This window comes from Salvelinus alpinus, chromosome 25 (assembly GCF_045679555.1).
Source record: "Salvelinus alpinus chromosome 25, SLU_Salpinus.1, whole genome shotgun sequence".
NCBI lineage: Eukaryota > Metazoa > Chordata > Actinopteri > Salmoniformes > Salmonidae > Salvelinus > Salvelinus alpinus.
The window spans coordinates 31,334,341-31,347,374 of record NC_092110.1 but is presented as its reverse complement, the minus strand read 5'-3'; the positions used below and the strand labels follow the sequence as shown (position 1 = coordinate 31,347,374).

At 45.3% G+C, this 13,034-nt stretch overlaps 1 protein-coding gene across 7 annotated transcripts in view; it reads left to right on the top strand.

Moving 5' to 3' along the window:
• The window catches only part of LOC139553808 (arf-GAP with SH3 domain, ANK repeat and PH domain-containing protein 2-like), a 101,779-nt gene that overhangs the window by 79,258 nt on the left and 9,487 nt on the right, over positions 1-13,034 (top strand). For 5 of the 7 annotated variants that reach the window (XM_071366502.1, XM_071366504.1, XM_071366500.1 and 2 more), the window contains exons 12-22: positions 2,172-2,259; positions 4,156-4,204; positions 4,376-4,542; positions 5,466-5,599; positions 6,543-6,637; positions 7,355-7,544; positions 8,063-8,148; positions 8,876-8,991; positions 10,830-10,897; positions 11,122-11,235; positions 11,394-11,619. In XM_071366502.1, coding sequence (XP_071222603.1) covers positions 2,172-2,259; positions 4,156-4,204; positions 4,376-4,542; positions 5,466-5,599; positions 6,543-6,637; positions 7,355-7,544; positions 8,063-8,148; positions 8,876-8,991; positions 10,830-10,897; positions 11,122-11,235; positions 11,394-11,619 — 1,333 coding nt within the window. The remainder of the gene's footprint in view (positions 1-2,171; positions 2,260-4,155; positions 4,205-4,375; positions 4,543-5,465; positions 5,600-6,542; positions 6,638-7,354; positions 7,545-8,062; positions 8,149-8,875; positions 8,992-10,829; positions 10,898-11,121; positions 11,236-11,393; positions 11,620-13,034) is intronic. The other 2 variants (XM_071366506.1, XM_071366501.1) reach the window with 1 other exon arrangement.

Below are 13,034 nucleotides of genomic sequence, written 5' to 3'. Positions count from 1 at the left end.
AATGGAGCACATTGTCACATGTCACATTTAGCTAAAATGGTGGTAGCTTTAGTATTAGAATCACTCGAACACCTCAAAGAATGTTATACACTACATGACCAAAAGTATGTGGACACCTGTCGAACATCTCATTCCAAAATCATGGGCATTAATATGGAGTTGGTCCCCCCTTTGCTGCTATAACAGCCTCCACTCCTCACTTTCCACTAGATGTTGGAACATTGCTGCAGGGACTTGCTTCCATTCAGCCACAAGTGCATTAGTCAGGTTAGGCGATAGGGCCTTGCTCGCAGTCAGCGTTCCAATTCATCCCAAAGGTGTCCAATGGGGTTGAGGTCAGGGCTCTGTGCAGGCCAGTCAAGTTCTTCCACACTGATCTCAACAAACCATTTCTGTATGGACCTCGCTTTCTGCACGAGGCATTGTCAAGCTGAAACAGGAAGGGGCTTGTAGAATGATTGTATGCTGTAGTGTTAAGATTTCCCTTCACTGGAACTAAGGGGCCTAGCCCGAACCACAAAAAACAGCCCCAGACCATTAAACCAGACCACCAAACTTTACCCTTGGTACTATGCATTGGGGCAGGTAGCGTTCTGGCATCCGCCAATCCCAGATTCCTCTGTTGGACTGCCAGATGGTGAAGCGTGATTCATCACTCCAGAAAACGTCCAAAGGCGGCAAGCTTTACACCACTCCAGCCAACACATTGCGCATGGTGATCTTAGGCTTGTGTGCGGTTGCTCGGCCATGGAAACCAATTTCATGAAGCTCCCGACTAACAGTTTTTGTGCTGACATTGCTTCCAGAGGCAGTTTAGAACTCGGTAGTGAGTGTTGCATCTGAGGACAGACAATTTTTACGCGCTTCAGCACTCGGCGGTCCTGTTCTGTGAGTTTGTGTGGCCTACCACTTCGCAGCTGAGCCGTTGTTGCTCCTAGATGTTTCCACTTCACAATAACAGCACTTACAGTTGACCGGGGAAGCTCTAGCAGGGCAGAGCTTTGACAAATGAACTTGTTGGAAAGGTGGCATCCTATGACAGTGCCACGTTAAAAGTCACTGAGCTTTTCAGTAAGGCCATTCTACTGCCAATGTTTGTCTATGGAGATTGCATGGTTGTGTGCTCAATTTTACACACCTGTCATCAACGGGTGTGGCTGAAATAGACAAATTCACTAATTTGAAGAGGTGTCCACATACTTTTGTATATTTAGTGTATATATCCCAAATCGCACCCTATTCCCTAGATAGTGCCATACTATTGACCAGGGCTCTGGTGCCGTTTGGGACACAGGCCTTGTGTCAGGCTAGCCCACTGAGTGACTTTACAAGCACCAGGGACTCACCGGTCTATTGATTTCCTCTACTCTGCTTTCGCTAAAGCAGGCTCTACTTCACTCCATTACACTAGATTTACTCTCTCTCTCGCTCTCTCTCACTTCATCGCTGTCTTAAGTCATCTTCCTCTCTCTCTCTCTCGCTCTCCCTCTTTCAAAAGGCATACACATACACAAACACGCCAGGTTGAGGGAGGGGAAGGAATCAGGGTTGGTTTTGAAGCACCCTGAGCACAAACCGTGGCCGGGTTTCATCCACCACTGCAGAGCACCACCGTCAAGGAGGGACTCCTCAACAGACAGGCCCATGCTAACAGACCTTAACACAGGGGGAAATATTCCTTATGAAAACTTCATAAGAGAGCCTCAATGTTATGTTCTAATAACTAAGGGCGCAGAGCAATGTAGTGTTCTGTTGTAATAACTGAGTGGGAGGTAGTGTTATGTTGTAATAACAGAGGGGGAGGTAGTGTTATTTTATGTTGTAATAACTAAAGGGGAAGGGCAATGGGGTGTTATGTTGTAATAACTAAGGGGGAATGGGGATGTCGCAGTGCTGTGCTGAATCACAGGTAGACCTGTATGTGATTGCGATTCATTTTTAGGCGTTATAATATGCTTAGTTTCATAGTATATGATTTATAATGTGAGTTCATGTAGGCTAAATGGATTAATTGGGTAAATTGACACTGGGTGAAGCTTTGTTACATTGCTAGTCCTAACAGGTATTTTTGGTGTGGCAGGGTGTAGTTTCCTTCATGCTTTCTGTTTGCTGATTCTGATGTTCTTCTTTCCTGTCCTCCTCCTCCTCTCTCTCTCCTCCCTCCCCTTCAGACAAACCGACCGCCGGCAAAACTCAACCTCCTCACCTGCCAGGTGAAACACAACCCAGAGGAGAAGAAGAGCTTTGACCTCATCTCACGTAGGTTTACTCTGCCTTTTACCCCCTCTTTTCCCTCTGTGTGTTATAGGAATACCTCTACAAATGGACCCTGCTGGGTTCTCACAGGGCCTGCCCTGCACACTGTGGTACCGAACCTTGTGTTCTCACAGGGCCTGCCCTGCACACTGTGGTACCTAACCTTGTGTTCTCACAGGGCCTGGCCTGCACACTGTGGTACCGAACCTTGTGTTCTCACAGGGCCTGCCCTGCACACTGTGGTACCTAACCTTGTGTTCTCACAGGGCCTGGCCTGCACACTGTGGTACCGAACCTTGTGTTCTCACAGGGCCTGCCCTGCACACTGTGGTACCTAACCTTGTGTTCTCACAGGGCCTGGCCTGCACACTGTGGTACCGAACCTTGTGTTCTCAGAGGGCCTGCTCTGCACACTGTGGTACCGAACCTTGTGTTCTCAGAGGGCCTGGCCTTCACACTGTGGTACCGAACCTTGTGTTCTCAGAGGGCCTGGCCTGCACACTGTGGTACCGAACCTTGTGTTCTCAGAGGGCCTGGCCTGCACACTGTGGTACCGAACCTTGTGTTCTCAGAGGGCCTGGCCTGCACACTGTGGTACCGAACCTTGTGTTCTCACAGGGCCTGCCCTGCGCACTGCGGTGCCTCATAGGCCGTGATTTGGAGTCCCATAGGGCGGAGCACAATTGGCCCAGCGTCGTCCGGGTTTGGCCAGTGTAGGCCGTCATTGTAAATAAGAATTTGTTCTTAACGGACTTGCCTAGTTAAATAAAGGTTAAATTAAAAAATATATATATATAATTTGTAAATCTGATAAAGGAAATGCAGGCTTATAGACATTGCAGAACAAGACGGGATGCTGTGTTGGAAAGAATGACAGTGCTCGTTATTGAGTAGAGAGAAATCTACTGCAGAAAAACAAGTGCAGGGAGGAAACTTCCAGAAAAAGGCAAAGTGGTCGTCAATAGGGCTCTATATGAAAGGAAATCGCAGCTATTCCGTGGAATGAGGGCAGGAAGGAGAATCAATACTTTGTGCCTCAACACGACCCTCTCCGAATCTGCAGCCTTTTAAGAGTTTCATCCACGTTCCTTTGTTCCCTGTATTCTCACGTAATCTCATGTAACCAAGGGAGATGGAGCTAAAATTAGTATATATTCTTCCCCCATTCACCCTCTTCTTCCTCCATTCACCCTCTTCTTTCTTCAGTCAGGTTTTGGGGATATGCGTTGAGTTTAGCTGAGTGGTGACTTCATCCTTTCGTAAACACTGGGCCAAGATGAGTGCTGTTGTCAGGCTGTCACCCTGCTGTCAATGGGAAGCAGCGCAACACAACACTATGACTATGAAAGGGCTTACTCTGGTGTGGTGGAAACAGAGAGATGCTGCTTCTGTTGGCCTTCTGTAGGGGGGGGAGTCAGGAGAGATCAGTCAGGTTGGAGAATAATTGAAGAGTACACAATATGACTTTCACTAGTTTCATACTTTCTGTGTGCAGTGCAGTACGATGGGACGTTTGGTAAACAAACCTCTGTCTTGAGTAGATTCCACATGACTTCAAATCCCAACCTCTGTGTCCTCCTATATTGTCCTATTGGTTGCTGTGTTAGCTCTAGGTATTTTACTGTACTGTATGTAGTTGACAGCTGTGAAAGAGTTTCCTGTTTCTTATTAAGGCCTGGTACACACAGGCTTGTCAGCCGGGTGCTGGGATGGGCTCTTAAGGGAATTGCTCTCCGTTCTTACATTTTCTTATCTTTGATTATTTTCTTATTCTGCTATGTCTCTGACCCAGCCACTGCTCTCTCTCTCGCTCTCTCTCTCGCTCTCTCTCGTTCTCTCTCTCTCGTTCTCTCTCTCTCTCTCTCTCTCTCTCTCTCTCGCTCTCGCTCTCGCTCTCAGATGACAGAACGTATCACTTTCAGACCGAGGATGACCCAGAATGTCAGATGTAAGTCTGTGTTCCTTCCTTTTTGTGAAGTGTGTGTGTGTGTCCTGTTATCCCTGATGCATCTTTCCACACACAGGTTTCTTTGTCCTCACCCCATCTTTACACACACACACTCTATCACACCCACATACTCACACACTCCCCCTCCACCTGTGTGCTGTGTGTTTTCAGATGGATCTCTGTGCTGCAGAACAGTAAGGAGGAAGCGTTGAATAATGCTTTTAAGGGAGACCAGCACGTTGGGGAGAACAACATCGTCCAGGAGCTGACCAAGGCCATCCTGGGAGAGGTCAAGAGGATGACTGGCAACGATGTCTGCTGTGACTGCAAAGCGCCCAGTGAGTGACCGGGAGAAACACACGTTAATACATGCACACACATTGGATATACACACACCACTCAAATCATTTTAGTGCACAAAACCACCTGTGTTTAATTCATTATAACTGTTGTACATTTATAAAGGCTGTAATAAGGAGCCATGAGCTATTATAAATAGTTATAGCAAGTGTTATTTAATGTGCTAGAGGTCACTTTAATTAAATCATTAATTATACAGGTTATTCACAGACACTCTTACCAAAGTATTCAGGTCAAGTTTATTGAACAACTCTATGCAGTCACTTTACACTGACATTGTAGGGAACGAGGAATGCCCATGAGCCAGTTATTTAGGTTCGACTGGCAGTCGTTAACCTGTATCAGAAATAGCTCTCCCCTCAAAGCACATGCAGGTAGTCCCTACCAAGGACACTGTGACCTACTTACATGTTCTCTATCTTCTTGTCTCTCTCTCTCCTTGTCTCTCTCTCTCCTTGTCTCTCTCTCTCTCCTTGTCTCTCTGTCTCTCTCTCTCTCATTGTCTCTCTGTCTCTCTCTCTCTCCTTGTCTCTCTGTCTCTCTCTCTCTCTCCTTGTCTCTGTCTCTGTCTCTCCTTGTCTCTCTCTCTCTCTCTCTCTCTCCTTGTCTCGCTCTCTCTCTCTCTCTCCTTGTCTCTCGCTCTCTCTCTCTCTCTCCTTCTCTCTCTCTCTCTCTCTCTCTCTCCTTGTCTCTCTCGCTCTCTCTCTCTCTCTCCTTGTCTCTCTCGCTCTCTCTCTCTCTCTCCTTGTCTCTCTCGCTCTCTCTCTCTCTCCTTGTCTCTCTCGCTCTCTCTCTCTCTCTCCTTGTCTCTCTCGCTCTCTCTCTCTCTCTCCTTGTCTCTCTCGCTCTCTCTCTCTCTCTCTCTCCTTGTCTCTCTCTCTCTCCTCCCCCTTCCTCCCAGACCCCACGTGGCTCTCCACTAACCTGGGCATCCTGACGTGTATAGAGTGTTCTGGGATCCACCGGGAGTTGGGAGTCCACTACTCCAGGATCCAGTCCCTCACGCTGGACGTCCTCAGCACCTCTGAACTCTTGGTGAGAAGAATGAACAAGTCTAGCATGATAGCATCACCATTTTCACTAAGTGTCGTAGTGCTTTGCTCTGCCTTGTCTGATGGTAACTCATGCTATTCCACCACTAATGGCTAGGAGCATCCATCTGGCTGATGCACTGCAGCCATTTTGAGCCAGAACTCTCTCCACAAATCAGCTATTTGTCCACTTTCACATTATGGCATTGAAGTACTGTGACAGTGAGAAGTTAGGTGCAGTCGTATTGGAAAGTTCAAATCATTTACACACATGTGGCTCATAAAGTGGTACCAAAACACATCCGCTTAGCTTACTTAGTAAAACCTCCTATTGGAAAACAATTGCTCACCCATCACACATTAGCTGATGTAAAAATTATTTCACAGTGCAGCTGATTTACTGCTGGTAGGCAAGCACCAAGGATATCAACGCCCCCGGCCTGATTCTACTGAACTCTCCTTCCTCTGCTGCGCTCCATTGGGATAGATAGACATTACAGGATAACAGAGGCTTGAAGCTGCTTCCACCTTGCATGTTTCACATTTTATCTGGCTTTTTAATATCAATTTGGTGCAATTTATTGCCCATGAATCATTTGGGGCTGAAATGTTTTTGTTGCTAATTTAAGATGATTTCCCTTGGTAAGACGCCAGTGTTTCACATTATTTGGCCACAAGGAGATGGGTGGAAACGAACGGATGCAGTGTTTCCCCTCTCTCTCTCACACACACACACACACACACACACACACACACACACACACACACACACACACACACACTCCATTGATTTAAACATTTGTTGAAGTGGCAGAGCAGAAGAAATGGAGCTTGAAATAAATATGTACAGTAAAAACTGTAGAACCCTCTTTTAGGAGGTTCATTTGTACTTTTATGACCTCTGTTCTCTGGTAAGCTCTAAACTGTGTGTGTGTTTTACCACGCAGCTGGCCAAGAACGTGGGGAATGCAGGCTTTAACGACATCATGGAGGCGTGTCTATCTGCGGAAGATGTGGTCAAACCCAACCCTGCCAGTGACATGTAAGTTCTCTCTCTCTCTGTTTTTCTCCATCCCTCTAGTTCTCATAGTTTTTTTCTGTCTCTTTCCTCAAACGTATACACTCTATCCTCTCCTTCTCTCATCAGTCTTTTTCAGTTTCTATCCTCCTGTCTTCCTCCATCTCTCTCTTTCTCTGTCTTGCCTTCTCACCATCTCTCTCTCCCCCTCTCTCTCTCTCGCTCTCAGTGCCGCTCTCTCTCTCTCTCTCTCTCTGTCTCCCCTTCCCACCACCTCTCCATCTCTCTCTCTCTCCCTCTATCTCTCTCTCGCTCTCAGTGCCGCTCTCTCTCTCCCTCCCTCTCTCTCTCTCTGTCTCCCCTTCCCACCACGTCTCCATCTCTCTCTCTCTCTAATCCCTCTTCTGGCTGGTGAGAGGTGTTTGAGCCCCCAGCCCACTTCTCAGGATGCCGTTACAATTGCCCTCCCAGTGAAAATGACTGTAGGATCAGATGGGCCCGTGACCTTACAGTGACCTATTGGAAACATGTCACCACAAAGACACTCATAACCATTTATTATGAATGGAGCAAGCAGGACGGGATCCCTAACTGAAAACATTTTAATTCAATAAGCATTCTGTTGTACAACACAAGTCAAATTGAGCACACACATAAGAAATGTAATTTATCCCTCTTTAGATGTATTGAGTTCTAACTCACACCTGGTGTACCCATTTGAATGGTCTCTCTCTGGTACAGGCAAGCCCGTAAGGACTTCATCACAGCCAAGTACACAGAGAAGCGTTTCGCCAGAAGGAAGTGTCCAGACGGGGTGTCCAAGCTGCACACGCTCTGTGACGCAGTCAAGTCCCGAGACATCTTCTCTCTGATCCAGGTGTATGCTGAGGGAGTGGATCTGATGGAGCCCATCCCCCTGGCCAACGGACACGTGAGTCTACATGTCCTTCCTAACACACCAATACCTGTCACACTAGTATGCTGGCGCGGATCTTTTCGGACATTGTTCTTTCCAGGCCATCACAGTACGTCTCGGCTCGAGTCAATCCCAACTGTCTCGAATCAATCCCAACTGTAACCAACACGTTTTTGCTAGGATAGGGAGGGGTGGTTTTGTTTATTAACATTTGTCCAACTGTAGTGGAATTAAAATGGCTGTATTTTAGTTCATACTCTTCTGTGGGCTGTGAAAAACAACTTCTCCTGGCAGTGTAAATGCTTTGTATAATACATGAATCATCACTCACTACAAACATCTGGCTCTTATTCAGGGCTACTACGGCTACTACTGCCAATAGCAAAGCAGACTATCAAAAGGGAGCATATGTACAAATTTTGATCAAAGTCCCAGTGTTTCTGTGATGTCAGCTCCTCCATTTTGGCTCTGGTGCCTGTTGTGTCGCTTAGGTGTCAACATGGCCATTTTGGATCTTGTGTGTGTGGTTACAGGAACAAGGTGAAACGGCCCTTCACCTAGCGGTCAGATTAGTGGACAGGACCTCGCTCCATATCGTTGACTTCCTCACTCAAAACAGGTAAGGGAATAAAGGAAAACGTCAATAAGCTATTTGTAAAAACATGATTGTCATTTGGCCATACATAACCATGCCATGACCAGTAACTGCTAATGTTAGCTTATTTTATTCACTTTTATTCATTTAGAAAATATAAAATTGATAGAATAACAAGATACAGTATAAGTACATAACATTAGACAATAACAAACATCACAGCCACCATAAACAATTCATTAATTTAAAACAATTGCACACCTCGGTGAACTCCTTTATCATCAGGGTGTTAAACTGCCCTAGTGGCACCAGGGAATCCAAATGTAATGATTCCAAAATTGTGGAGCCGGATTTATCTAGTTCGGTGGAGAACTGAGGAGCCTTGAGTTAACCAACCCTGTGAACAGGTTTAGTAACTCAGGTTTTTATACTTTAACAACAAAGTTAGGTAAGTCGAAAGCTTGTTTAGTAGAGCTTTGTAAACAAAAATGGAATAGTGAAGTGATCTACGGTACTTTTAATGAGGACCAGCCAACCTTTTGATACAGGATGCAGTGGTCAGTATTAAAACTGTCACCTATGATAAAGCTGGTAGACGGCATCCAAAGGTTTAAGAGAAGTGACTGCTACAGTCTGGTAAATGGTGTCACCATAGACAGTTGACACACAACTAAAACAATGAATTAAGCCCTTTCTACTGGTTACTCCTCCATCTCTCACTGGTTGCCTCCTCCGTCTCCTCTCCCCATAGTATGAACCTGGACAAGCAGACAGCCAAAGGCAGTACAGCCTTACACTACTGCTGTCTGACTGACAACATGGAGTGCCTCAAACTGCTCCTACGCGGCAAGGCCTCCATTGACATAGGTAAGAGACCATCACATCACTCCTCTTTTGGGGAAAGACTGGTTTGGAAACAGCTTTGACACAAAATGTTAGTGAAGACTTTGTTTATTGTTGTCGAGTGTCTACCAATAAACTGATTTATGATGAAATTCATAGCTACAGAAATTATAACTTTGAGGAAAACAAATGATGAAGACACACATGCATACAAACACCAAGTTTCCTCCACACGGATGTATTTCTTAGTCACGTTTTTTGGGAATCGTTCCCAGAGGGCCCTGATTTGCCAAAAGACCCGGACACACCACTTTCTCACAACAGACCAATCTCTCTGACTCCAAACAAACTGACCCATGATAAGACAGAGAAAAAGAAACCGCGAGACAGAGACTGTTAAGTTTGGGAATCCTGCTAATTATCAGTCTCCAGCAACACAGTTAACAAAGGAACAGGGGGGCCATGGTCTGTTGACCGGAATGTGTTTATGTGCCACGGAATCACGTTGTTTCAGTCCACCAAGTATCACAGCCTATCTTGCTCTGTAGTTTAGGGAGACAGGGAGGGGAGATTGTGTTGTGACACACATGGCTGTTGACAAAAACGTGGCTTGGCTCTGCTTAGCTGCAGTAGGCACCTCCTGGCAGCCTAAATGTATGCTAGCATTGCGTTGACAGGTTGGTGAATTGGGTGTAGATAACTTCATAATTCATGCTGTCGTGGCCTAGTGGTGCTAACTGTGTCGCGGGTTACTTGTCAGTGCTCGGCTATGAGGTGTTGATTTCCAGGGCAGTGTGAAGAGGACACAAGGGCTGTGTCCGAATACCCATACTAGCGTCCTAAATAGTAGGTAGTTTGAGTATGCAAAAACAATTGTTTGAAAATTGAGTATGCTTTAAATGCCCTGATATCATACTCATTTCGACTTCTCATGTAGTATGAATGTAGTGTACATTTTTCATGAATTTCACACCCACAATACATTCAAACCGGATAAAAGGACATCTTCGATATTTGACAGTTCTCTGAAAGTAATCAAACAATTAATTAATTGCAGTGTTCAAATGTACGTTTTTTGTTGTTGTCCTTAAAATGACACGCACACGGCGATTAATGGCTCAACTATTTAATTGTACATTTTTGACAAGAGATGGTCATTTGTAGCCTGACGCATCTTTACAGTAACATGATGCAACCACCACCACGCTTGAAAATATTAAGTGGTACTCAGTGATGTGTTGTGCTGTATTTTCCCCAAACATAACGCTTCGTATTCAAGACATAAAGTTTATTTCTTTGCCACATTTTGTGCAGTTTTATTTTAGTGCCTTATTGCAAACTGGATGCATGTTTTGGAATATTTTTATTCTGTATAGGCTTCCTTCTCTTGACTCTGTCATTTAGGTTAGTATTGTGGAGCAACTACAATGTTGTTGATCCATCCTCAATTGTCTCCTATCACAGCCATTAAACTCAGTAACTGTTGTAAAGGGACCTTCCAGATTGTATGTGTGGGGTACAGAGATGAGGTAATAATTCAAAAATCATGATAAACCCTATTATTGTACATAGAGAGTCCATGTAACTTATTATGTGACTTGTTAAGCACATTTTTACTCCTGAACTTATTTAGGCCATAACAAAGTTTGACTCAAGACATTTATAGCTTTTCATTTTTTATTAATTTGTAAAATGTAAAAATAAAAAACATAATTCCACTTTGGCGTAATGGGGTATTGGGTGTAGGCCAGTGACACAACATCTCAAAAAGTCAGGATGTGCGAGTACTTTCTGAAGGCACTGTGTAAATGTATAAATCAATGGATGATCAATTAATAGACCAAAATGATGTCCTCCTCTAGCTAGTGAGTCTGGGGAGACGCCGCTGGACATCGCGAAGAGACTGAAGCACCTGCAGTGTGAGGAGCTGGTGAGTGCTGTGTGTGCGTTTATGTGAATTCTTTAGCAAGATAGTCACTGACTCCTATCTTTTAGCTTTGTATGAGCCATTGATCTATCTCTCTCTCTCTCTCTGTGTGTGTGTGTGTGTGTGTGTGTGTGTGTGTGTGTGTGTGTGTGTGTGTGTGTGTGTGTGTGTGTGTGTGTGTGTGTGTGTGTGTGTGTGTGTGTGTGTGTGTGTGTGTGTGTGTGTAGCTGAACATGGCGCTGGCGGGGAAGTTCAACGCCCATGTGCACGTAGAGTACGAATGGCGTCTGCACCATGAAGACATGGACGAGAGTGATGAGGACCTGGATGACAAGGTGAGGGTGAGGACCCTCTTCAGATTATACACACAGTTACACACCATGAACTCACCACACACACACACATAATAGTACATACAGTATATACACATACATAACACACACACACCATGATGTCCTTTCTATAACTTTTGACCCCTGACCTCTCATTGGTCCTTCAGCCCAGCCCCCATCGGAGAGAGGAGCGCCCTGCCAGCTGCTACACCCCTGGCTCCAACTCCCACCTCCATCCCAGCCCGGCCTCCCTGGCACGGGACAAGCAGCGTGGTGGGTACATGCCCAACCTAGTCACCAACGAGACCTATGGTGCCATCCTCAACGCCAGCCCTCCTGCGCCAGGGGGGCCCTCCATGACCTCTGCACCCCCTCTGCCCCCAAGAAACATAGGTACTTTATTTTTCCTTTTTAAAATGTTAGAGCAAGGTGGATGTGGCATACAGTTATTCATTTGTGGATAGACTGTAAAAGAAATTACGCTAGATTTTAGTTCTGGGTTAACCAAGATTAGCATACAGTAGATGTTTGTCCATATAGAGCTGTAATTTCTTTGGCAAAACTTTCAGAATTCTATGAACCAGTTTAGTTTGTTCAGTGAATCCGTCTAAATGCTATTTGAGCACGGATTTAGATTCAAAATGTTTAAAAAGTGCTCCTGATTTGAATTTGATAAACGTGATCCATATCAAATGACCCGTCAAGCCCTTTTCAACCCACATTCACCTCTCATCCTTGCCATTTTTGGAGTATGATATTTATAATACATGCCCAATGGGTTCAGTTCAAATACAGGGAAACCTCATTTGGCCACATATCTGTCATCTACTGTAGATGCCTTCTCTAATTAATGCATTGTTCCATGGGGACTTGTGTGATTCGTGTAGCGCTCTGACCTATTTGAAGGGCAGAGAGGGTTCTGGGTAGGGAGCAGGGACCATCACATTGGCGGCTGCTGGGTGAGCTAGTGAGCTACTTTTCGTTAAAGTTCTCAAAGTGCACTCCATAGCCCATACTGAAAATAGCCCTTCCTATCACTGGAAAGCAATTTGAACTCAATCTGGTTCATGCTCATTGAAAACGGTAGAAAACATTCCACCTTGCTAAACAATTTGTTTCAATTCAACTTACTTACTTTACATTCAAAGCACATGTCGTCTTTACTTACTTAGGCCCGTTACCACACGAGGAGCATAACCCCTCAACAACTTCTCTCCAGTGAACTTGACTTTGGGCAGTCTTTTCAATTTAATTCCAGGATTAGACAGTCTTTCTGTGTTCTGCTTCAGTGTCACACCTCAATCAATCAAATGTATTTTATGAAGCCCTTTTTACATCAGCAGTTGTCACAAAATGCTTTATATACACTCATTGGCCAGTTTATTAGGTACACCCATCTAGTACTGGGTCAGAGTGCCCTTTGCCTCCAGAACATCCTGAATTCTTCGGGACATGAAAACGTTGCTCAATTGATGTCAAGGGACCCTAACGTATGCCAGGAAAACATTCCCCACACCATTACACCACTGCCATCAGCCTGTACCATTGACACCAGGCAGGATGGGTCCATGGACTCATGCTGCTTACGCCAAATCCTGTCTCTGGCATCAGCATGACGCAACAGGAAACGGGATTCGTCGGGCCAGGTGATGTTTTTCCACTCCTAAATTGTCTACTGGAGGCACTTCTCCTTGTTTTTAGGTGATGGGAGTGGAACCCGGTGTGGTAATCTGCTGCAATAGCCCATCCGTGACAAGGAACGACTAGTTATGCGCTCTGCACACCACTGTTGTACTCCGCCGTAATCT